General features: G+C 37.3%; 1 protein-coding gene across 3 annotated transcripts in view; it reads right to left on the reverse strand.

Moving 5' to 3' along the window:
* The window catches only part of CCDC198 (coiled-coil domain containing 198), a 52,709-nt gene extending 32,386 nt beyond the window's left edge, over positions 1-20,323 (reverse strand). For all 3 annotated transcript variants that reach the window (XM_043987805.1, XM_043987804.1, XM_043987803.1), the window contains exons 1-2: positions 19,982-20,323; positions 14,061-14,152 (exon numbers count right to left, since the gene is read on the reverse strand). In XM_043987805.1, coding sequence (XP_043843740.1) covers positions 14,061-14,152; positions 19,982-20,204 — 315 coding nt within the window. In that variant the 5' untranslated portion in view covers positions 20,205-20,323. The remainder of the gene's footprint in view (positions 1-14,060; positions 14,153-19,981) is intronic.
* Between the last annotated feature and the right edge of the window lie 6,632 nt (positions 20,324-26,955).

A 26,955-nucleotide genomic window follows, 5' to 3' on the forward strand; every position in this document is an offset into this window, starting at 1 on the left:
AAGTCACTTAACCCCCAATGCCCCACAAAAAATTTTTAAAAATTAAAAAAATTTTAAAAGCTGATCAATGGAACAGGTCTTCTTGACTCCAGGTCCAGTGTTCTATCCATTGCAACCCTATACCTGCCTCTAAGGTAGCTTATGAACCAAAGAAGACTTCATAATATACCAAAATTTTTATAAAAGTAAAGAACTGGGAACAAAGTACATGTTCATCAATTAGGCAAATGGCTAAACAAACTGTGGCATGTGAATGTAACAGAATATTACTATAATAATAATCAATGAATATAATAGAGACATATAAACTGATGCAAAATGAAATAAATAGAACCAGGAAAATAATATATACAAAATATACAACAACTACAACAATGAAAACAGAAAGAACAATAAAACAATGGAAACTGAATGCTGAAAAGTATAACTACCAGCTCTCAAGAAGAGGTATGGAAAGGGTACTTTTCTCCTATTCCTTGGAGAATAGGGAACTATGAGTGTGGAACACTGTATATAATATCAGAGTTTTCATTATATTGGTTAGTTTTGCTAACTATTCTTTTTCCCCTCTTCATCTTTGTTATAAGGAATAGGAGGGGGGGCGGAGCCAAGATGGCGGAGAGGAAGCAGCAAGCTGCCTGAGCTCTCCTTCTGTTCCCTCAAAACGAACATTAAATCAAGCCTCTGGACGGATTCTGAAACTACAGAACCTGCAAAGAGACAGAGAGACACAGTCCTCCAACCAGAGATAATTTAGAAGACTTCAGGAAAAGGTCGGTCTGACTCGGGCAAAAGGGAGGCCCAGCGCAGGGCAGCAACCCAGCGCCGAGGGGGTCGGGGCAAATCAGCAGGAGCTGCGGGTCACAGCCGAACAACTGAGGCTCCCGGAACCTGGTTCAAAAATCTGGTGGCCAAAAAGGACAGTGGAAAAACTTACCTGCACCGGCCGAGAGGGCCACGAACGGCGGGATCAGACGCCGGGGTCTGGCGCCTGGCTGGACGAGCACAATCAGACAGGAAGTGCAGGACAGGGGATCTCCACACACCATAAAGGCCTCAGAGTAAAAGCCCGGTCACACAGCACCTATACACCTGCACAAGAAGCCCAAAACAGGGACCCTGGTGCCCCCAGAGCAGACCTCAACTTAAAGAATAAATAAATAAGCTGCAATAATGAGTAAGAAGCAAAAAAGAGCCCTCTCCATTGAGAGCTTCTGTATCAATAGGGAAGAAGCCAACACAAACTCAGATGAGGACAATAGCCTCAAATTGTCTACATCTGAAGCCTCACAAGGGAAGGTGAATTGGTCGCAAGAACAAAAAGCCTTCCTGGAAGAGCTCAAAAAGGATTTTAAAAATCAATTGCAAGAGGTAGAAGAAAAAATGGGGAGAGAAATGAAAGCAACACAAAAAAACTATGAAAAAAGAATCAGCAGCTTAGAAAAGGAAGCTGAAGAAAACAAAGCCTTAAAAAATTCATTTGGCCAAATGGAAAAAAAGCTGCATAATCTCACTGAAGAAAACAATACCTTAAAAAATTCACTTAGCCAAACGGAAAAAAAGGTACATAATCTCACTGAAGAAAACAATACCTTAAAAAATTCACTTAGCCAAATGGAAAAAAAGGTGCATAATCTCACTGAAGAAAACAATGCCTTAAAAATTAAAGTGGGACAGTTGGAAGAAAAGGAATCCATGAGACACCAAGAATCAGTCAAGCAGAATAAAAAAAATGAAAAAAAAAAAAAAAAAAGGAATAGGAGACCTTGGGAAATGTGGGTAATGAAAAACAATGCAATTTTTAAAAAGAAATAAGGGAAGCATACTTCTACAGCAAAGGGAACTGAGGTAATTTAGCTTGGAGAAGGTAAACCAACCAGTAATCTAATGAAATGCAGCCTTGAAACCCAGTTTCATCCCCCGGAGTATTACCGTTAGGCTGAAGAGATATGAGGGTTTGGGGTATAGTTCCAATAGCATGTGAGAAGACACTAGAAAGTGAGATATGAAGGAATTCTGAACACAAACTTTCCATAATTCACAGCTTTCCTAAATTTTGTTGTTGTTCAGTAATTTTCAGTTGTGTCTGACTCTTCATGACCCTGTTTAGAGTTTTCTTTCTTTGCACAGATACTGGAGTGTTTTTTGTTTTGTTTTGTTTTTTTGCAGGGCAGTGGGGGTTAAGTGACTTGCCCAGAGTCACACAGCTAGTAAGTGTCAAGTGTCAGAGGCCAGATTTGAACTCAGGAATTCCTGAATCCAAGGCCGGTGCTTTATCCACTGTGCCACCTAGCTGTCCCCTGGAGTGTTTTTTAACATTTCTTTCTCCAGCTCATTTTTTTTGGTAGGGCAATGAGGGTTAAGTGACTTGCACAGGGTCACACAGCTAGTAAGTGTTAAGTGTCTGAGGCCAGATTTGAACTCAGGTCCTCCTAAATCCAGGGCCAGTGCTTTATCCACTGCCCCACCTAGCTGCCCCCACTCCAGCTCATTCTTACAAATGAGGAAATGGAGGCAAACAGTATTTAGTAACATGCCTAGGTTCACACAGCTAGTAAGTGTCTGAGGTCAGATTTGAACTCAGTTCTTCCTGATTCCAGGACCAATACTCTACACTGTGCCATCTAGTTGCCTAGTATTCCCAAATACTGTTCTGTTATTTGTCACCATTATTTCCCATAGACTAGATATTCTATCTCTACATAATAAAGTTTACCCACTAGCTATTCTTTATTTGGCTAAAAATAAGAGTAATTATAAATTTTTTGAGGTGGAAGGGACTTCAAGATTTATCTAATCCAACTAGGAAAATGGGTCTTTATAGAAGAATTTGCTGACAGCAAGTACATTAAATTTTGATTTGGATTAACAAAAAAGGAAATTCAATAAATCATTATGAACAGGTAAATACCTAGCTATGCATTTAGGAGTTTAGAGTTTTGTGTTTTTTAAATTATTATGGCTAAACTGTATTTTTTTTTAAGTCAGGCAATTGGGGTTAAGTGACTTGCCCAGGGTCACACAGCTAGTAAGTGTTAAGTGTCTGAGACTGGATTTGAACTCAAGTACTCCTGACTCCAGGGCCAGTGCTCTATCCACTGTGCCACCTAGCTACCCCGCTAAACTGTATTTTTAAAAACATTATTATTGCTAATATATTGATAAATATTTATATAATAATGACTACTGCACCCATTAATTAATTAATTAATTAATTGATATGGAATATCAGTAAGGAATTTACCATGTGGCAGTTAACACAAGAAGAAAAGTCCCAGAGCCATGTTGTCTCTCAGAGAGCACATGGCCTACCAACCTACACCCTCCTGAGAGGATAGCATTTACCAACCAACAGCATTTTGAGACCAGAGTGCAAGCCAACATGGAGACAACCTTGAGCCTTGCATTGTCAAAGCTTTTATCCTTTGAATAGAGGCATTGATCAAAGCTAATTGGCTAATATCATTTAATTCCATTGGTTGACATGACTTGAGGGTTGTCCAAATTAAAATGATATGTACTGATGACATAATGGCCTAATGGGACAGACCCCCAAGGGCAAATGAGAAGTCCTGATACGTGTGGTATAATCCCATCAGTTCACTGAGCTAGACAAAAGAGTCTATCTCCACTCCCTTTGTTCCCTTGGGCTCACCCTGAACAGGATTAAAACTTCCTTTCAAGAACTGAACTTTCTGGGGTTTGGGGGAAAGAATCAAAACTGGGTCTCTGGGTCCCCAAGAAATTAGTTATTAATAATTATTTTCTCACAGTTTCCTTCCCAGAAACTAAAGGTTCTATGTAGACAGATTTTCAAGGCCCTCCCAATTCATTGCTCCCGAAGCCCTAGTCATTTAAAGTTCTCAAAAGATTCTTCTTTGAAAACTACTGTTTCTTTGAAAACTGTTCCTTCGCATTTACATCATCTAAGTTGTTAGTGAACAAAAATTCTTTTTCTACCCTTTTCAACCACCAAAATGTTCACATATGACAGAGCACCTTTACAAGGTAATTTGAACCTTTTCATTTATACCACATTTCATTTTCTCTCCCTGTGGATGGAACTATTTCCAGCTTCTTTAAAAAATGTTATAAAAAATGTTAGGTATAAATGTTCATTATACATAAAACATAGCAGTTTTTATAAAATCAAAGTTCATTTCCTCCCTTTTTCAATTACCATAGTGTTCATTCATGAAGGGGTATTACACTACAAGTCCTTACACACTGGTTTCTTTCTTTCTTTTCTTTTTTTTTCCCCTTCTTTCAAACTGTTTATATATTAAGACTACCTTGAAAGGACAGCAACTTACATAGACATTAGTTCCACAACTCCTAGAATTCTGCTTACTATTTCAACTATAGTAGAAATTTTTTACTGGTACAGAATATGAAGTAAGAATCCATCATGCACAATGTTATCCTCACTTCAGTCATTCTTTTACATGTCATGCATGGTTTATTTCTAGTAGAGTTGCAACTCAAGATGATTAAAGTTGAAAATTGTACATGGATTTTGTAAAGACCTTGTCATTCCACTCGATGGAGGTAGGGGTGGAAAATGAAACAAAAGAATGGTATGTGTATTGTGCATGTCTAAGACTAACACTTTTAGCTCCATTCTTTTAAACCACCAAAAATATAAATGAGAAGCGACATGAATTTTAAAAAAGAGGACACCAACTAAATTCATGTTTAAAGGAAAGATTTCCTTAAATAGATATTTCAGCAACCATTTGGACCTACTTCTTAAATATTTACTTTAGGGGTTCTTTAGATAATAGTATGAGCTAAATAAAGAAGCAGATATTTATTTCTTCACATTTTTTAATCCACTACATCTTCAATGTGGATAATCCTTTTAATAATGCAAATCACAGTCAATTCACACATTATCATCCTTTTTGACTCATATCCATGATCTTCCATAAATTTCCTATAGGTCATTCATTCAATGTACTGGAGGATTGGGTATTCTATCTCTAAAGGTTCTGGTGTTGTTTTGATACCACTGGAACACATGGGTTGTCCATTGGTAATTCTTTGTTCTCTCTTCCTACATAATCCATTCATTTCCTTTTCCAGGCACATGTTTCTATGACAATAACTTTTCCCCATTTTTTCAGCACAATCCTTGACTGGTGATATGCTGTATCCTACTCGCCTACCTCTATATATTTGACTATTGCCCTTTGGGTGGACCTGAAACTTGAATTCTTTAACCACAAGGATTTGTCAAAGTGATATTCTATGCACTGTATCCAAAAAGCATCACAGAGAACATAAAATGTTTTAAAAGGCTATATTTCTGGAAGAATATTCAAGTCATTAAAAGCACTCATTATGCAATTTCTTAAAGGTTATGCAGCTGGTTGCTCTTAACCTCATCCATTGTGGGCCCAATTTCAATTTCTGTTCCAGATACATTGTGTACTGATAGACCAACTTTATGGACTGCGAGTTCAACTGCATTTTAAAGTATGACCACTGGACATGGATCATTTGCTTCTTTTTTACTGTACAGATAGTTATAGTAATCCTTTTGGAATAATTTTAGATCTCATTTAAGACATGGCAATGTTCCATAGGCTGATGCAATCAGCAAAATGTCATTTTCAAACACATACATTTGGAGGACATTCATCTTTTATTGGTCTCCAAAGAATATTTTCCACAACACTGTGGAACACACTATTGAACACCTTTGACAATCTTACATTGTACCCCTGTTTTATGCCTCATTTGATACCAATAATCAGTTGATATAACAAAATTATCTCTTGTTACATTTTATAAGGAATTTGATTTTAAGTATGTATTAATATAGATATAATATAAAGTAATATTAAAGTAACTTTGTTAGAAGAGAACTTTTATGGTGGCATTCTGCCATATCAAATTGAATTCATATTTATAGTTAATAAACAATATGTTCATTGGGATCAATCACTATATTTTTCAGTCTATTGTGTTGCAACAAAAATGTGGTTAGTTAGAATGTAGTTTGTGGGTCTATGTGTTCTCTTATCTTCATTTATCATGTTCTCCGTGAAAGTTGAATATTCTCATAATGATTTTGTAGCAGTGGGAAGTTAGACATATGGGTTGATACCTCCTCAAATAGTAATCCTTGCACATGTATAACCCATATCAGATTGTTTGCCTTCTTGGGGATGTTGGTGGGAGCAATCTGCTGCAGTAGACAGAAGAGAATGGGTTTAAGGGTACCTGTAGAATGATTGGCCTTGGTGAGGAATAAAAGAAGGGCAAATGAGTAGTGGTCAAGGAGTTCTGATGTATAGAGAAAGGAAGAAGATCATTTAAATTGGCTTATTTTCTCCATGTACGAGGCTGAGAGGAAAGGGATTGGGGATATTATGGGAGGGGATATTGTGGAAGGCTTAAGGAGAGAAAACAAGGTTTAGAATAGCATAGTTTTATTAAGACGAGGGCCCAGTTTAGCTTAGGTTACATATATTTGTAATCTAATTAGTTATCTTGGTTGAATTATATTCTCTAGTTCCATTCAGTGACATATGAGCAAGGGCAGAAAAGGCAGATGGTGGAAGCAATACGGGGGTTTGGTTGTCTGTATTTACATGTCATGCATGGTTCCTCACCCCCAAACCATTAATGCTGTCTATAGTGTCCTTGGAGAGTACTTGTATACTCTTTGTTTATAAAACCCTAAGGTGCATGAGACATCTTCTGAGATAATCCACTCATTTTTTGGATAGCTCTATTAATAATGTTTCTTCATATTATGTCAAAACTTGACTCCTTAGATCTTACATTCACCCCTTTGTCCTAGTTCAAGGCTCTTGGGACAAGCAGTATAATCCATCTTTCACAAAATAATCCTTTACTAATATAAGTAACAATTATGTACCACCCAACATAACTTTTCCAGTAATAAAATTGCCCAACTATCTAACCTCTTCTCGTATAGCATGGTTTCCCAGCTCCCTTGCCATCCTGGTTGCCCGTCTCAACATTTGCACCAGATTATCAAGGGGCCTCCTAAAATGTACCAGCTAGAATTAGGTATTCCAATGTCTGACCTGATAGATTATAACTATTCTATCACGTCCTTTGCTTTAGAATTACCATATATTTCCATGGCTATAACCTATCTCAAATAATATAACCTATAATATATGGCTATAATTCATATTGAATTTGCAGTCCAATAAAACTTTTAGGTTTCTCTCTACCTGAAAAACTTTCTATCTCCATTTCCCCCATAACATACTTATAGTTATTTTTTTAAAACCAAACAACAAATTTTATATTTATCTATATTAAATTTCATCTTCACAGAATCACAAAATTTTAGAATTGGAAGGGACTTCAGTGGGCAACTAGTATATAATCCATACCTAAAAGGAAACCCCACCATAACAGACCTGACAAAGGTTCATCTATACTCTTGTTGAAGATCTTCAATGGGTAAGGTGTGGGAAGAAAGACCACCAAATACAACCCATTCCATTTTTGGACAGCACAAATCGTTAGTTTTCTTACTTCAAACCTAACCTTGACTTCTTGCAACTTCCACCTATTGTTCCTGGCTCTGCCTTCTGTGGTCAAATAGAAAAGGTCTGGTCCTTCTTCTACATGATTTCAAATGCAAGTCTTCTCTTCTTCAGGTTATCAGTTCCTTCAACTGATCCATGTGACATATACTCAAGGCCCTTCAACATCCTGGTTCCCTTCTGGATGTTCTCCAGTTTATCGATATATGTTCTAAATTTTGATGCTCAGAACTTGCCCCAACATTTCAGATGTCATCTAACCATGGCAAAATATAGGGATACTATCACCCTCCTATTCCTAAAAACTATGGCTCTTTTTATGAAATCTAAAAATGCTTTATGTGGGGTGGGGGCTGCCACATCATCTTTCTAACTCATAGTGAGTTTGAAGTTTAATAAGATCCTCATACTTTTTCTGTTCAACTGCTATCTAACTATGCCTCTTCCAATATGGCCTTGTGAAGTTGATTTTTTTAATCCAATGTAAGACTTTACATTTATTCCTATTTTATTTCATCTTGTTAGATTCAGCCCAATGCTAAAAGCCCAGGGGTCAGTAAACTTTGACCTGTATCCCAATCCAGCCCTTAACTGGTTTTTTATGACCTGTGAGCTAAGAATGATTTTCACCCTTTTAAACAAAGTTTTATAAAGTAAAAACCATTCTTATCTCATGGAAAATATCAAAACAAGTGGGAAGCTGGAGTTGTCTATCTCATGGTAGTTTGTAGCTAAATGATCTAAATTATCATGACCTATATGAATCCTGCATGTCAAGAAATGTCTTTAAATATCCCTCCCAACTTTGTGCCATCTACAAATTTGATGAGCCAGATAGCTATGCCTTTATCTAAGGACCAAGGACAGATCCAATGAAAGTCTCCATTGGAGATAATTGACATTGAGCCATTAATTGAATACTCTTTGAATCTGGCCATACAACCAGTTCCAAATCCATCTAATTATTGTATCAGCTAGCTCACATCTCTCCAACTTTTCCACCTGAGTTGTATGAGGTACTTTATGAAATGCTTTGCTAAAATCTTGGTCAAATAAATCTATGGCATTCCTCTGATTTGTAAGTTTAGTAACCTTGCCAAAAAGTAAATAAAATCAGTCTTGCATGACCTAGTTTGGACCATAATTCAATCCCAATTATGTCATCCAGTATATTAGCTATCACTCAAAAATTTGTGCCATCCACAAATTTGAAAAGTATGTAAGTATATGCAGAAGCATATATGACTAACAAAATAACACCGAGCATAACTAGAATAAGATATATCTAAGATAACATACAATTCCACATCCTAACATACTTACAACTGAAACCACTGAATTCAAAATCATTATTGTCAAACTCTGCTGTATTAACTGAGATGAATACCATTTATCTTATCTTCAGAATCATATTTCTGATCTGCTAGCCAGTTAAATTAAAAGATTGCTGTTGCTGGAAAGAAAAGTAAGCCAACCTCCAGGTCGACGTGTGCCTTTTAATCACCTTTCTTTGGCTCTAGTTGGTCAACAACTTCTTAAACTATTGAATTATACTTTTGTGTAGCCTTCATCTTTCCATTTTTTTCTACAGAACTTTTATGGTTGACTTTGTCTCATTCAGTTCAGACCTCCTCTATTCATGGCATATTCCTGTTCTACTTATCTAATAATTTTTTAAAAATTCATATGACTTGTTCCTATTCAACCTATACTGGCTCTAGATGTTCATGTTTTCTATTTATAAATTCTCAGTCAATAAACACTGATTAAATGCCTACTATATGCCAAGTTCTGTGCTAAGCTCTGAGAACAAAGAAAGGCAAAAAGTCATCCTTGACCTCTAACCCAGAAGTTCCATATTAATCCAAATAGTGTAGGCTACATTTTTGATTCAGACAGTGAGATTTCATGGACTATTTGGTGCTTGAAAGAATCAATGATTGGGGCAGCTAGATGGCACAGTGGATAGAGCACCGGCCCTGGAGTCAGGAGTACCTGAGTTCAAATCTGGCCTCAGACACGTAACACTTACTAGCTGTGCGACCCTGGGCAAGTCACTTAACCCCAATTGCCTCACCAAAAAAAAAAAAAAAAAGAAATCAATGATTGAAAGTCATTCCCCAGTAACTTGGAGTTTTTTATATCAAAAATTGGGGGAAGCCAAAGGCTTTTGGTTAGCATATATTAAATAGGAGAAATCCACCATTGGGGAGCCCAGAACTGGATGAATAGTTAATCGCTTATGGAATTTCTATCACTTCATTTTAGACAGATTCCTTTTGATGAAGTAGAAAAGTGTTTATTTTGTGTAGGGCTTATAAGAGATTGAGCTTTAAGAGATGTCTTCCTCTCATGTCCTACATTCCAGCATGATCTCTGCAGGAGAGTTTGCTTACCAGCTGCTACTGTGTGTAAACACCTCATGAAGTTTATTTCCTCCTAAGTGCCTTAGAGACTATTGTTGTAGGAACTGAATATAGGCCTGCAGTAGCTGCTCATTCCTTTTACATTTATTTATGTGTTTAAATGATTTTTTTCACTCAGGTATCTTCTACATCTTAAAGCTTGCTTTTTAAAGTTAAAATACTTTATGTCCTGCTACCTTCAATTAATAAATATATTTGGCTACCTAATCGTGCATCTTATTCTGTTTTCCATCCAGCAATGTAGTAGAAAGTAAAATTCTCTAGGCTCCTGCAAGCTTTGTGGTAAACAACTCCTCAGGCTTGTTTGATTGGGGCTATTTAGAGGATGATATATGGGTCATAAATCTCTTGTCAGAACTCATCTTGTTGGGCTCTAAATCGAAGAGGAAACTCAAAATCACATTTCTAATACACTGTTTTACATTCAAATCTGACAGCAAGGGTAGAAGGTCAGAAGTATTTATCAGCATTTATACAGGGGTAAGGAGAACATGGGAAGAACCTCTTACAACATAGGAAGGTTCTTGGATGACTGCTTTTATGGACCCTGATTGTTAATTACATCAAAGAAGTCAATAATGATGGAAGTGCCAGAATGCCCCCATCTAATGTTATTATCCTCCAGTCATTTGTCATTTAATAAAATAGTATTGTAAGGCACAGTTCACTCCATAGAAATAATGCTCTTATTGAGAAATATGTTCCTGGGCTATAGTTCAGACTATAAAAGCATAAAATTGATCTTTACAAGGACCCAAAGCAATAATAGGAAACTTGGGGGAATAGGTTGGATAGGGCCACCTGTATAAACCAACAGATCTGAGGATGGGAACTAATACCCCGAGGCATCAGTGGGGCATTTGGGGGAGACATAGAAAAGAAAAACCAGGAACTTTAACTGGTTGGAGGACAGAATGAAGAGACTAAATGACCATAGGAAATTAGTCAATGAGGGGTGGCTAGCTCAACAATCAATAAATCAAAAAGAATTAATGTAGTGCCTACTATATGTCAAGTTCAGAGCTAAGCATTCAGGCTACAACAGCAAGTGAAACAGTAGAGACAACTATATATACATATATGTGTGTGTATGTGTGTATATATACACACACATATATATATGTGTGTATATGTATACACATGCATATGTATATACACACAGGATTTTCCTAAAGATTTAAATGATTTGAAACTTTGATAAAACTTTTAAGGCATCCTCTGTGTGTGTGTGTGTGTGTGTGTGTGTTTGTTGTATAATGCCAAAAAAATACAATGTAATTTTGAGGGAGCAGTATAAATTGTGGAGAATAGGGAAGGCTTCATGTGAAAGATTGTGCTTGAGCCAAGTCTTAAAGAAAAGTAGGTATTCTAAGAGGAAGAGGTGAGGAGGGAGTGCATTCCAGATATGGTGACTAGCCAGTGCAAGGTGCTGTCATTGGAAATAGAATTCTGTATATGAAAAACAGTAAGAAAGCAAGTTTGAATGGACTATTCACTGGATAAAGAGGATTAATGTGTATTGAAGATAAAAACAATGTAGATAAGAGGCAGGTTGTGAGAAGCATTAGATACCAAGAAGAGGCCTTTATATTTTATACTAGGGATAATTGAGAGTCACAGGAGTTTCTTTGAGGTAAGAATTGATGTGATCTCAACTGCACTTTAGGAAAATCACTGGTTGCTGCACAGATAATGGATTAGAATGAGTAAAGACTTAAGGCAAGAAGACCAATTAAGTGGCTATTGTAATAATCCAAGGGACTGGTGATAAAGACCTAAACTAGGATAGTGGCTGTGTGGGTAGGAAAAAGGAAAGAGATGCAGGAGATGTTGCAGAGATAGAAATGACAAGACTCAGCCACTGACTAGATATGTGAAGTGAGATGAAGTAAGGAACTACAGATCCCAGGGCCTGCCTGGGTCCTAAGGAAGGCCCTTGAAGAGATGGAGTGGGAAAGCTAAATAATCTAGTGACAATGTGGAAGGAAGCTAAGGTGAGGGGCTAGTTCTTTACTCTTTGGGAATCCCTTTACCTCTAGTATAGAATCTTGCTAGAGATGGATAACTCAGGTGAATTACAGGAGGAAGAGAAAAGGGAAGGAAACTCTAATGTACTTGTATCATTGCTGTCAGTTTTTAATCTAAAATAGGGCATTAGAAATGGAATTTTGAGTTTCCTCTGCTGTCTGGAGTCCAACAAGAAGAGTTATAATGTGGAATTTACCACCTATATATCATTCTCTAAATCAGGGCTTCTTAAACTTTTTCCACGCACAACCCTTATTTACCCAAGAAATTTTTATATGACTGGGTATTTAGGTGTATAAAATAGGCATACATAACCTTTTATTGTTGCCAAATTTTTCAGGACCCCCACATTCAGTTACTCAACCCCCATATGGGGTCTCAACCCCTAATTTAAGAAGCTTTATTCTAAATATCCCTAATCAAACAAGCCTGACATCAGACACTAACCTTAATACTTACTGTGTGACCCTGGACAAGTCACTTAACCCTGTTTCCCTTAGTTACCTCACCTGTAAAATGATCTAGAGAAAAAAAATGGCAAACCACTGCAGTATCTGCACCAAGAATATACCAAATGGGATCAGGAAAAGTCAGACATAACTGAACCAACTGAAGGACAACAAAATCAGCACAGTGAAACTCTTTGGATGACAAATACACATAGCTAAATTAAACTTCATTGAAGTTTAATCTTGTCAAATCAATGCCTTAATGCAAGTGGCCCATGTTCCTGGATATACTCAGGGTTGTGCTTCAGCTACTTTTAATAGCTAACCCAATAGTTAAATTTTCATCATGAGCATTATGCCTCAGAAATTTGTAATCATTACAAATCAGGGTTTAATTTATTATTTTGTTTATTTCTAGACTTAAAGTGTTAATAATACAAACTAATCTTTAAAATGTATATGCATACATTTACTCTCCCAGAGAGCCCAGGTGTTAAACATTTACTATCACACCCCTCTATTGATCAATAAACATTCGGCTAAGCAGGAATGCAGTAAAAGGCTAATGGAATGAAGTCACCACTACAGTAGAGGACTAGTGACTGGAGGGTAATGGTGGTGGTAGTGGTGGTGATAATGATGATGACTAGCATTTGTATAGCACTTTAAGGTGTGCAAATAATCTCATTTGAGCCTCAAAACACACCTGTCTATACTGACATTTTGTACCACCTAGTGAATGATGGATATGCTCTGCTGTTGTTTAAAACTAAGGCAGGAACATTTAGCATTGGGGACCTCTTGGGACTTGATTAATCAACCCCTGATACCATTCACTCTACATATTCCTTGTCCCTGGAAACTCTTATGAGGACTGGGCAAAAAAGGGAAACGGAGTTGGCATTTTCTAACATACCACTACAGAGAACTGAAGTCAGCGAGCCGTGGGGCAGCCTGCTGAATGCAGCTGCCTTTTCAGGGCTAGTGCAACTAGAACTTAAGGAGGCTGATTTCCACCTGATCCTGTATATTCTTCAATAAATTCCTCTAGCTTGGTAACAATAAGTCTTTCTTGTGTTGTCATTCCCTATCTCTTTGAGTTCAAATCTGGTTTTATAAATTAGCTTGTATATTTTATAGCCAGATTTCTGACTTGGAAGGGAAAAAATAACTTAGCATTTATAAAATCTACTATTGAGTGCCAGGCACTGTGCTAAGTACTTTACCATAGATTATCTCATTCAATACTTGCAACAACCCTGGTAGGTTTCGTGCTACTCAAATCCCCATTTTGTAGTTGAGGAAACTGAGGCAAACAGGAGTTAAGTGACTTACTCAGAGTCAAACAGCTAGCAGATGTTTTAGGCCAGATTTGAACTTATCTTCCTGTCTCCAGAACCAGTGCTCTATGCACTGTATCACATAGCTGGGATGGGGCTTTGTATTAATTATGTCATTGTAAATCGTTGTTCATCAGATGTTCTTTGTCAAACGAATACAAATTGCTCATTACATCCTATTAATCACTTTTCAACATTATCCTTTTATATGATTAGAGTTGAAAGAGAATGTTACCATTAACTCCAAGAAATTCCTTATGAATCCTTTTAAGTACATCTTACTTGAAATCTTCGGGGTGGATGTCTTTTAATAATACTTGTTTCTCCCATTTCCAGTGGAATATCAACAGAGATGGGCCTGGGCACTTCAAGACCTGAGGAGAAATAAGAAATTGTCACTGCAAATATTTTCATGTCAATCCATATGAATCATCGATAGTTTGACTCTCACTGTATAGACCATGGTACCTGGATTAGAGAAGGCCCGGGTTCAAATTGGTCCTCTGATGCTTGCTAGTTATGTTACTTGACCTCCATCGCCCTCAGTTTCTTCCCCTGTAAAATGGGGACCCTAATAGCACTTCCCAGAGTTATTGTGACAATCAAGTGAAATATTTATAAGGCACTTTGCAAACTTTAAAGTGCCATGTAAATGCAAGCTATTATTGCTAACAAATTATCACATCCTTCCAGTTATATTTTCAAAATATCTAATCTAGAGGTACAGTACACTGTTAAAGTTTAAAAATGGTCATGCTATGGGTCCATTGTGGGCCACAAGAAAAAATGCTAGACCCAGCAAAGTGTAAGTTTATTTTTAGAAAATTTTGTTATTTTTAATTTATGGAATAAAACAAACATTTCCATAACATAGTATAATTTTTAAAAGATGATTGCACGTGAAACTGCAAATCTATTATGTACAACTTGCTATTCCTTTTAAATATATAATAAAAGTTATCATGCAAATTTCTTTTTTCCCCTTTTTTTTCTTGCTTCCCCCAACCTAGAAATAGCTATCATTGGATACAAATAGAGTATAAATTTCTTAATGATAAGGACTGCAAATTCTTTGACATATCCTCTAAACTGTACCTTCTCTGTGCTCATTTGTGATTACCTCATTTGATCCTCACAACTTGTGTAAGAAGGTGCTATTATTGTCAAAGGAAATTCCTGAGTAAAAATTTCATACACCAATGGAAACTGCTGACTCATCTGAGATTTCATTTTTCAGCATTGCCTGAATCACTGAATTTTAGTGATGTGCCCATAGTCACATAGATAAGTATCTGTCAGAGGCTTGAAGCCAGGTGTCCCCCAGACTGGCCCTTTAGCTGCTCTGGACATTTCTTGATTGGAACATGCTTATAAAGTGAATGCTTTAAAAATGTTTGTCAGATTGGATTAGATGATGGCATTAGCTCTAACCATCTTTATCTCCTCCCTAGCCTCCTATTTAAGGAAATAGCTCTGATAATAAAAACAGCAATTTGCATTCTTAAAATAATTTAAGATTTAGGGCATTCTTTCCTTGTTACTCTGTAGCATAGGTAGTGCATTATTTTCCCATTTGGGGGATTTGCAATTTCATTGATATCATCACCATTACTATCACCACCACCACTACCACCACCATCATCATCAATCATTCCATAGGTTGTCCCAAAAGCCTTTTTGGTAGTATTTTAAGCTTTGCAAAATACTTTATGTTATCTCATTATGCAATTACTATTGACATTTTACAGGTGATGTAACTGAAGATTAGAGAGGTTAAGTGACTTTCCCAGGGTCACTGAGTTTGTGTATGAGGCATAATTCAAAGTCAGGTCTTCTTGACTCTAATTCTGGTGCTTTTTCCATGGTTGTTCAATTATTTTAGTTGTGTCTGACTCTATGACCTGGAGTGTTTTGCCATTTCCATCTCCAGATCATTTTATAGATGAAGAAACCAAGGCAAACAGGATTAAATGACTCACCCAGGGTCCCACAGCTAAGTGTCTGAGACCAGATTTGAACTCAGGAAGAAGAATCTTCCTGATTTCATGGCCTGACATTCTATCCATTGGACTAACTTGCTGCCTAGCTAAATACTAATATATGTATATAATTTATAAATAAGTAAATGTATGCATATTGGGAACATTTGCTCAATTTTTTTCTTTTCTTTTTTTTTTTTTTTACTGACAGGGATCCCAGGATCATAGATTTAGAACTTTAAGAGAATTTAGAGACCATAGAGGACACGTTTTTAGATAAGGAAAGATCTGAATATAGAGATTTATTTATTTTTTTTTTTGGTGGGGCAATGAGGGTTAAGTGACTTGCCCAAGGTCACACAGCTAGTAAGTGTCAAGTGTCTGAGGCTAGATTTGAACTTAGGTCCTCCTGAATCCAAGGCCAGTGCTTTATCCACTGCGCCACCTAGCTGCCCCTGAATATAGAGATTAAGTGAAGTAAGTCCCTTGAAGTAGTTGTAGCATTTGAATTTGCGCTACATGTTTCCATTGGTCTAGAACCAATTATTTTGGATAACCACAACTCCAAATAGTACAATCCCTTTTGTTGTAATTGCTCAGTCATTTCAGACTCTTCGTGGTCCCATTTAGGGTTTTCTTGGCAAAGATACTGGAGTGGTTTACCATTCCCTTCCACTGTGACACCTAGCTGCCTCGAAACCCCTTTAAGGGAGTCTCTGTCTTAATAGGGACTTAGCTACAATATGTATATTACATCATCATGACTATTACATGTGTACTATGTGTACATCATACAACCTATATGCATATTATAAAACTCAAAATAGAAATTTAAAAAGAATGAGAGAAAAATGAAATAATGAACCTTGGAGTTAATAGGGAACAACTGGAATTTATTGATCAGAGGAGTCACATGGTTGCACCTACACTTAAAGAAAAATCACTGTGTCAGTTAAGTGAAGAATGAATTGGGGAAGGGAGCTCCTGAAGCAAGAAGGCCAATTATAAGGCTATTGAAATAATCCAGGCAAAACAAAATGAGGACATGAAGGAAGGTGGTGACTGAGTAGAGGAAACTGGACAGATGGAAGAGATATGGAAGTGGAAAAGATTTGGCAACTCATTGGCAACCACAGTGAGGTTGTGATTCTGAAGTGATTGGAAGGATGTTGGTGCCCTCGGAAGCAATAGGGAAGTTTGGAAGAAGGCTGGGTTTAGGGGATAAAGATAATGTAATGAAATCTCCAATCTGTCACATCATATCTTATGTTGCTTATCTTATACAACTCACTCTTCCACATGAGATGAAAATGAGGGGGAAAAGGTACCAGCTGCTGCCATGAAATGAAAAACTTTTGAAAAACCATTCTCCTAATGCCTGCCACAGCCACAAAGTAATCAGGGGGAGAAATGTGAGGGTGCCAGGGGAAGGGAGCAACAGTAGTGAAGCTTGGGCTATGGGTGCCAAGTTTTTAAGTGGCCTGGGAGGCTGATGCCTGCCTCAGAGGGAGTAGAGTCAGAGTTTGTACAGCCAAGAGAGTGGAATGGAAGGAATGTTGATAGATATGGGTAGGTATGGTTGTGCTTGGATGAACCCAAGTCAATTGCTTATCCTGTGACCCATGTCTCCAACCCTCTGATTGCTCGATCCCACATGTCCTTGGGATTAGGCCATGGTCCCCTTGAGTTCCAGCTACAATCCTCAATTTGGAGATGCTGAATATTTTTTGAGTGCTTGCTATGTGTAAATCACTGTACTAGGCATTGGAAATACACAGATGTTGTTTTCCAAAATTAATGAGATTGGAACAAAGTATATCCTTTTGAGGGGTGACTTCCCAGCCATGATTTATTATATTATTTATTATATTATTTATTATCATATTATAATCTAATATTATTGATTATAATCTTACTTATAATCATACATCCATTGAATGAAGTTCACATAAATAAAGTGGATTGTAACATAGATAATTGAATCAGAAAGGGAGATGCTCTTTCTACTTAAATGAACTCTTTCACCAATGAAAAGACTTGATTTCCCTTCTCCCTAAGTTGCCCCTGGATGCAGCTATGATCAAGGAGCTGAACAGATAAGAAGCTCCATGACCATCATTTCCTGGTCTTATTTTTAAAAGTGGCCTAAAGAATTATAACATGACAACACTTAAACAAAATTGCACTTCTTGGCATTTTATAACAATTTAGATTCTGAGTTTTAAATGCCTTACCTACAATCCCCCTCCATCTTGCTTTGCATTTCAATGGAAAATTCCAAGGATGTTTATCATGATGATGATGGTGTGGGGCTTATGATTTCATTGTTTTAAGGAACTCCTGGTGAGGAAAATCCTTCTACAAATACAAATCTATAATTTTTCTGCTTACAGTTGTCTGGGCACTGAGAAACCAACTTGCCCAAGGGTTGCACTACCAGTGTTATACTAGTGCTTTTCCTTATGATGAGAGAATGAATATAGCAGTGACTTATTTTTCTCTGTCATTTTAAATGAAGCGAGTTTTTCAGGTTTAGCTCATTTAAAGTGATACCATTGCATTAAGCAGTACATAATAGTAATTATGATGGCTGTATATCTAACATTTATATAAAGTATTAAGGTTTTCCAAACACTTTACACCTGTTACATATTGTGTTATCTCCTTTAATCTTCACAACAACCCTGTGAGGTAGGGGCTATTCTCCCTATTTTATGGATGAAGAAACTGAAGTTGAGAGAGATTGAGTGACTTGCCCAAGACCATACATCTAGCAAATCTCTGAAGACTAATTCGAACTCTGGTCTTTATAACAAGTCCAGCACTATATTCATAGCACCAGGTACTTGGTGTGGAACTCAATAATTAAAAAAAAATTTGGTGAAAGATTCCCAGATGCCAACTGAATGTCAAATGTTACTATTAATTTATCAATTTTGAATTTGGCTTAAAGGCAGTGGTACCTTTTTTCTGATTTTATCTTCCCAATGCCTATGTGAGGTATTGGTACATGGTAATATCTCTACATGAAATATGAAAAGAATTAGTGATTTGCCTAAGGTCATAGAACTAGTTAGTGATTCAGCCATGCCTAGAATTCAGCTCTCCTAAATATTAGTTAATAATGTTCCCATTACTATATGCTGCTTTAAAAAAATTTATTGTGATCATTCACATCTAAACGCAGAAGAGCAATTTAGAGCTCACAAAGTGGGTCCACCTTTTTTCATTCAATTCCAATAATTTTCTTGGCCCCCACAAAAACTTATATTCTAGAGATGAAATTTGGGCATAAAAGGCATCCTTGTCAGTAAAAATCTAAAGAGAAAATCTCATTCCATGATTAGGAAATTGAGAGATGTGTCAAGTACACACATATACAGAATAGAAATTAAGTTAGCCAATTGTAGGAACAGGAGCATCATGCATATGAGTTTCTGAAACAGTTGCTAGTTATATAGAATAATGCTGTCTAAGTAACTAGAGACATTAATTTCTTTTATAAACTTGGAATGGGAACCAAAACCTGAAAGGCCATTAATAGAAATATTTGCTTTTAGTGTATTTTGGAAATATTCAATAATAACCTTTTCTCAAAATGTAACTTATTTGAGTGTCCTCTCATAAAACACTTTAAAAAGTTAGACTATCCAGGGACAATTTATAGTCACTTCTGGGTCAATTCCTGTAATCAGAGTACAGAAATTTCTCTTCTTAACCTGAATATATACATGGAGAGAAGAAAACTAAGTCAAGAAAGGAATGCCCTATCCACTCGTTCGGTTTCCCTCTGGAATCATTAGTAATTTGTAATTACTCAAAGCATTTTAACTCTATTTTGTTGGTGGTACAGGATATTATAAAAATTGCTTTTAGCTTAGACTCTGACTTATTATTATTACCAATTTTTAAACATACACACAGTGCTAATGCTATAATATGAGTTGTGTATAAAAGAGTAAGAAACAGTAAACTGAGATGTATCAAAATGATTCCCCCTCACCCTGCATCCAAAACTGCAAAAATCTTTCTCATACATTTCCCCCCAAAATTCTTTGCTCCCCTGGACATACTCTTAATGGCTAAACTTTTATCTTTTGATACATTATCATTTTTTTTTCAGTTGTATTCAGAAAATTCCAATTCTATGTAAAAACAACCACATAGCTATGAATAGCTCTCCTTCATCTGGAAGTATAATTTCCATGCCATGTTTATTTTTACCTGAAGAATATTTTCCATACAAAGTCTCCCGAAGTGGTGGTAGCTGCCTGTCCAATGTTTTCTTCTTCTCTTGGAGTCTTGGAAATGAATATAAACTTTGTTCCTCTGGAGTGTCACTGAATACCAAGTCCACAGAGCTGGCTGGTGAAGACATTGAGTCTTTTTCTTGCATAGGGGCCACTCTGGTGACCCTAGGGTGAGCCTTAGAGTGTTTTGACCCCATTTCAAAAGTTTAAAGACATTAAAAAATATGTGGGGGGAAATGAGGAGAATCTTGGACTTTCAGCTTGCCCTGTTATTAAGGTATCTTCTTTTTGGTTGCTTTGTAAAGCAATCTTTTAGTTTAAGACATCTTTCTAGTTCTGTCTCATTACACATAACCCCTTTGGATGACTTCCTGGTAGGCTGGTTTCTATAGTTACTCCCCTACTAACTCCTCCCTATTCATTCCTGAATCAAAATTCTGTTAAACATTGATTTCACTGGGCTTTTCTCTGGAAGAATTGGTGTAAGGAATATTAACTTCTATTAATTATTAGACAAATCTCTCAACAACAGAACGAGCCATTAGTACACTTGTGGTGGGAAAGCTTAGAAAATGCAATTGTTTTTGAATTCCACAAATATTACTTAACTAAGTGCCCACTATGTGCAAGAGACACTATTGCAGGCACTAAGATGGGGAAAAAAAGGAGCCTGTAGACTAATAGGGGAATACACCATATACAGAAATAAGTATACTAAAAAGACAAAATAGGATAGGAGAAAAGGAGATATATAGACAAAAGTACTTTGGGGAAATACATTCAGTTTGGGGTTGGGAGGGACCATGAAGAAAGGTTTTATGGCAGAGGTAGCACCTGAACTGATTTTTAATGTAAGAAAAAAGACTTCAACAGGAGGCAATGAAGTAAGAGAACATTCCAGTGGGGAATGGCTACCATCAATGAATGTGGAATGTAGGGGCAGCTAGTAGTTCATTTTGGAAGGACCAGATAGTGTATGAAGGGGAGTGATGTCAAATAAGGCTAGAAAGGTAAGTTGGAACTATGTTGTAGAGGACCTTAAATGCCAAGCTTGGGAGTTTGTGTTTCATTCTATAGGCATCAGGACACCCCTGTTTTTGTTTGTGTGTGTGTGTGTGTGTGTGTGTGTGTGTGTGTGTGTGTGTGTGTGTGTGTGTGTGAGAGAGAGAGGGGGTTATTCTGTTATTTTTTTTAGCAGAGAAATGATAGGCAAATATGCACGAAGGAACATTTTGGCACCTATGTGAAGGATGGATGGATTTGAAAAAAAGGCAAGACCAGAGAAACTGGTCTTTTATTGTCCATGAGCATGTACATTTGGGTATTGTTTCTTTTATGTATATAACTAATGTGGTGTGGTACTCTACAGGAATGAATTCTAGAGACACAGAAGACAAAGTGACTAAAACTGTTGGCCTTTTCTATTATGCTAGTGGGTCCCTGGGAGAAGTTTGTGACGAGATTTATAACAACTTTTACATAAAACTTACAAATAGATTTAATTGCTTGCATGGGTTAATTATTACATATTGACCACACTGTTGATATAGTTTATAGTTTGTGTTTACAGGATCCCAAAACTATGTTTCCAATCCAGCTAAAGTCTTTTCTGCAACTGATTGGTAATGGGAAATCAATCTTAGAGGCCTTGCAGCAATGTAAATTATGTGTCTGGATGGCTAAGCAGAGGTGATGTATGACCTAAATTTTCATTTCCTCCAGGCAATTGCTTTCCTCTATCCATTTATCCATTGGACTTGAGGGAGACTGTATAACAAGTGCTACTTGGTAGACAGGTATCATACCATAATAAAATGATATTATAAATGGAAACCTCTCTAAGAGATTGCTAAGTCAGGGCAGCTTAATGAAATCAGTATCATCACCCTTTAAAGTGAGTCATTGAATGGAAAGGCCAAATATTTACACAACTGAACTATGTTGAAGATAGCAAGTACTGATTTTAGTTCAATTCAACCAACATTTATTCAATGCCTACTCTATATAGAGCATTGCATTTTGTACTAGCAAATATTTCAAATTTAGATGATACTCAGTCCTTCCTGTCAAAGGGCATGTCGTCTAGTTTTTGTTGTTGTTCAGTTGTTTCAGTTGTGTCCAACTCTTTGTGACCCCATTTGGGGTTTTCTTGGCAAAGATACTGAAGTGGTTTGCATTTCCTTCTCCAGATCATTTTACATATGAGGAAATTGAGGCAAACAGAGTTAAGTGACTTGCCATGGGTCAAATAGCTAGTAAGTGTCTGAGGCCAGATTTGAACTCAAGATGATGAGTCTTCCTGACTTCAGGTCCAGAACTCTATCCACTACATAGGAGATATAATACATAGATATAACCCATGGTTCAGAACTTGATTCTGGGCTTACATGAACTGGGCCTGTTTTGGGGCCTACTCCCCAAACTAAATAACTCTGGCTCATGCTGTCCTCGGAATTTGCTCTCAGAAAATCTCCAAATATAGCTCCTGTGTTAGTTCTCCACAGAAATGGGCAACAGGATTCCCAGATACCATACAATCGTTCAAAGTAACATGCTATTTTTTGCATAAGATAGGTTTTATTTTACAGTTCAGAAAATGCACAGATCTTATAGAAATACATCAACAATTTCAGAAAACACACAAAGGATTCCCAATATCCCATAATCAATACCATTCTCCTCCTCCTTCTCTGATGAATCCCACTTTCCAGGCACCTAAAATCCTCTATACTCAGGGGACCCCATGCAATCAAGTCATAAGGGAAACACACTTTTAAACTGATAGTATTCCTCCATTTCTTGAAAATTTTACTTTACACTAATGAATGTGGTCCTTCCCCCCCCCCCACACACACACACTTATAGTGCCATCTTGTGGTTTGGACTTCCCCAGAAGGGAAACATGCCAGGGTGTTCCAGCAGATAATGCTCCCACATTCTGGTGAGTCCCCCCTTCACTGTGAAGAGGTTCATAGATTAAACCTTATAGTGCTACTCTGAGGGTTTGAACTCTCCCAGAAAGGAAACATACAAGGATTGGTGGACAAGCAGTACCCTCCTTCCCATTAGATCTACACCAGTCAAAAAATTCTAATAGCAAAGGACAAAATCCAGATCTATTAGTCCCCTTATGCTATGGCTTTAGTCCCTTATAACTACTCCTCTCATCATTGAGACATATTTTCCATTCTTTTCTCTTTTTAAGAAACTTAATACCAACAAAGCTTCCCATTATTTAGATAGAAGACTGAATCCATGAACTCTTGAACTTAAGACTATTCAAAAAGCAATCTCCAAAGCTGTCACTGCCTAGAAGACTGTCATCTTAGCTGTGACATTGGCAAGATCATGTTTGCCTTTGCCAATACAACTCCAGAAACTCTCAATACTCCACTCCATTGTACTTGCTCTTGTCATCTTCCCCCCCCCCCCCCGAACAGTCCTTACCCAGGTCTCTGTTCTTTGTACAATGATCAGAAAAGAAAAAAGCTGCCAGGAATGTCAGGTTCAACAATTCCCATCTTGGGCCACATGCTTTTGCTACAATGATATCATCAATGGCTCTTGGGAACCTTACCTCACTTCTCATATCTTCCATGCCCCAAATCCTTCCTATACACAGTTCTTCTGTGCTTTCAGATCTTTTTGGAAGGTGGGAAAGGATAAAGGCTGAGTTTTCTTTATGACTCCCCTTTTTTCAGTTGAAAATAACGGGGTGGTTCCCCCCACAACAGTACAATCTCCCAATGGTACAAGTCAGCCAATTCATTTGAGATTTGGCCATGATCGATGTGACCCATCCTTGAGGGTGTATCAAGATATACATCCACATCCTTAATAGAAAGATACATTCAAAGTTCCTTTTAAAGGTTCACCACTCTATAGGCTCATCAAACTAATGAGGGAACTTCCTTGAATAAACTCTACCATATTAAAAAACCTTACCATATAAAAATAAACATAGTACAAGTGATAATACAATGTATAGAATACTGGACTTAGAATCAGGAAGATAAGTTCAAATACTGTCTTAGGCACTTTCTCCCAAACTACTTAACCTTTTTCAACATCAAGTCAATAAGTATTTATCAAAGACTTATGTGCCAAGCATTATTGTTTTTTTAAAAATAGTCTCTGTTTTCTTTCTCCTTTCCTTCCTTTCTTCTTCATCTGTAAAATGGGGACAAGAATAACACCTTCTTCACATGGTTCTTGGGAGAATCAAATGAGATAGCATATGTAAAGCACTTAGAGAATATTAAGGTGCTAGATAAATGCCAGTTATCATCATCACCACCACCATCATTATTAAAAGAGAGTACAAAGTTCTGTGTGAGGGAGAATGACTTTGATTCAACTGTCAAAGAAGGTTTCTAGATTCACCAGAGTTGTGACTAATAACTGAAAAGAAATTCATTCTACACATCCTATGCATGTTCATCAAAAGAACATGGTCATACAAGAAAGCTACTTGAAGAGCTCAAGTAATTAATTTTCTTCTAAGGTAGCTTATTATCCTATTGGAAAAGCCATAAATTATTAGTAAATGTTTCTTCATAATGAGTCAAAAATCTGTCTTTCTGCAGTAATGAATTTACCTACAGAGGTCTAAGCTTCCAGATTTGGCTTGAATGAACATGTAGACTATAATCATACTGATTACAGCTTTACTGAGAATCAAGGACCTAGGGCAGGCTCTCTTGGCTTCCTGGAGTCACATTCTCAATCCTGGTAGAAGCAGCCATTTGCATTATGAAGTGTTCTTACTAAGTCAGAAAAGTAATGACTTTCTTCCTCCAAATTATTTTTCTCCTTCTCCATTTGGCTTTTCAAGCTGTTGACCTTTTTCTCATGACTCTCTTGCATCACTCTCATTTCCATTTCCATTCTTTCCTCCAATTCTCTAAATCTTCCTTCTATCTTTCCTACTTTCTCTTCAAAGTCCCTTTTGAGCACTTTCATGGCCTAAGATCAATTCATATTTTTTTTGGAAGCTTTGGATGCAGGAGCTTAACTTTGTTATTTTCTTCTTCTGAGGGTGTATTCTGGTCTAGCTTGCCCCCAAAGTTTTCGATGGTCTGCTGTTTTCTCTTCTTACTCATCATGACCACCTATTTCTTGGCTTTTAACTCCTTAAAGTATAGCGCTGCTTCCAGGACACACTGTTCTGAGCTACAGCTTGGCCCAGGGGGTGACTGGGAACAATCTCAGCCTGCCTCGCCTGTGAGTAACCACAGCCCACTTTCTCTTTGACCTGGAAACAGAAGTCTGATTAAAATCTGATTCTCTATGGTCTGAAGCTTGGTGTGCCTGTGCCCCTCCCCTACTGGGGGTGGCTGTCCCTTGAATTTGCTTACTGGTTCAGAATGTGGGCACCCTGCCCCAGTTCCAGCAGAGATTGCAGCTATTCCCCCCAACTGCTGGATCCCCTCACTGGTCCGCGAGCTGAGCTTCAGAAGAAGCAGCTGAAGATTCTGAGGCTCTGGAGGCACTGCTCGCTCGAAGCTAGTCCTGCTCTGCATTCTGCACTCCTTTTCTTAGACCAAACAGCAGGTGATCCCAGTCACTTAATTAAGCTGTCTTTGGCTGGAAAAGAGTCTCACTCTGTTCTTATGTGGGTTATACTGCTCTAAGAGTTGGCTTATGGTATTATTTTCAGAGGTATGTGGACAGGTTTTCAGGAGCTGGGAGAGTCACAGCCTTTTTTCCATCATCTTGGCTCTGCCCCAACCTCCAAACTATTTTTACCAGGCAAAAGCTAAATGCCACATCAACCCAGGTGTCCCTTGGGCAATCACCAAAGCAACTCTCCCACTCTCTTATTTAATGCAAAGGTAATTTTACTTTGGTCTCTTCTAAGGTCACTCTTCTAAGTTCACTTTCTTTTTTAAGTATATGTTGACAAGTAGGCCATAGTGAAGTTTGTAGGAAAGCCTGCCTAAAGCCCACTAAAAGCTTCCATTCACTCAGATCTCTAGAGCTAAGCAAACCAGTCTAATTTTCTCTACTGAACAGTGCAGTGAGAATAATTTTGTTATCTTGACATAATTTAATCCATTTTGTGATTGAGTAACGAGATGGTATAATGGTAGAGAACTGAGCCAAGTGTCAGGAAGACCTGAGTTCAAATCCAGCCTTAGGAACTTACTAGCTGTGTGACTCTGGGCAAGTCACTTAACTTCCTTCCATACTTAACTATAAGTCATTTGCCTCAGTTTCCTCATCTGCAAAATAAAAATAGCACCTACCTCATAGGGTTGTTGTAAGGATCAAATAAGATAATAGTTGTAAATCACTTAGTGCAGTGCCTGGAACCTAGTAAGTACAATATAAATATTAGCTATTATTATTACTAGCTATGTGACCCCTGGGCAAGTCACTTAACCTCTGTTTGCCTCAGTTTCCTAAAGAGTAAAATGAGGATAACAGCACCTGGCTTGCAGTATTGTTGTAAGGATCAAATGAGATAATATTTGTAAAAGTGCTTAGCACAGTACCTGGCACATAGTAGGGACTATACATATATAGTGCTTATTATATATAAATCAAATATAAATTTTAAATCAATATAAATGCTTATTCTTTTATTTCCTTTCCCCCACACCTGTTCTTTAAGTTGTTTTTCTGAAATCAGATAAGGACTTGAGTGGTAGTTTGGTAAAAACAATTACTAATGATGTGTATATACCCCAGATTTGGTAAACAACTGCTAATGATGCATATTCCCAAATCTGGTGAACAAGTGACAAATACTTGCTAATGACATTAGCTTTGATTGATAGTCTCCTTCCATCATAAGCTTAGGTAATCAATAGCCAATCAGCACTTGAGTAATGCCCATAGCTAGAACTATTAGAAACCCACCAACAACCTCCACTCTTCAGCTGAAGCAGATTTCTGTGTTTCCCACACTTGAGACTCAAGCAGTGCTGATTGATGGACAGAAAT

This window comes from Dromiciops gliroides, chromosome 2, assembly GCF_019393635.1.
Source record: "Dromiciops gliroides isolate mDroGli1 chromosome 2, mDroGli1.pri, whole genome shotgun sequence".
In the NCBI taxonomy this organism is placed as follows: domain Eukaryota; kingdom Metazoa; phylum Chordata; class Mammalia; order Microbiotheria; family Microbiotheriidae; genus Dromiciops; species Dromiciops gliroides.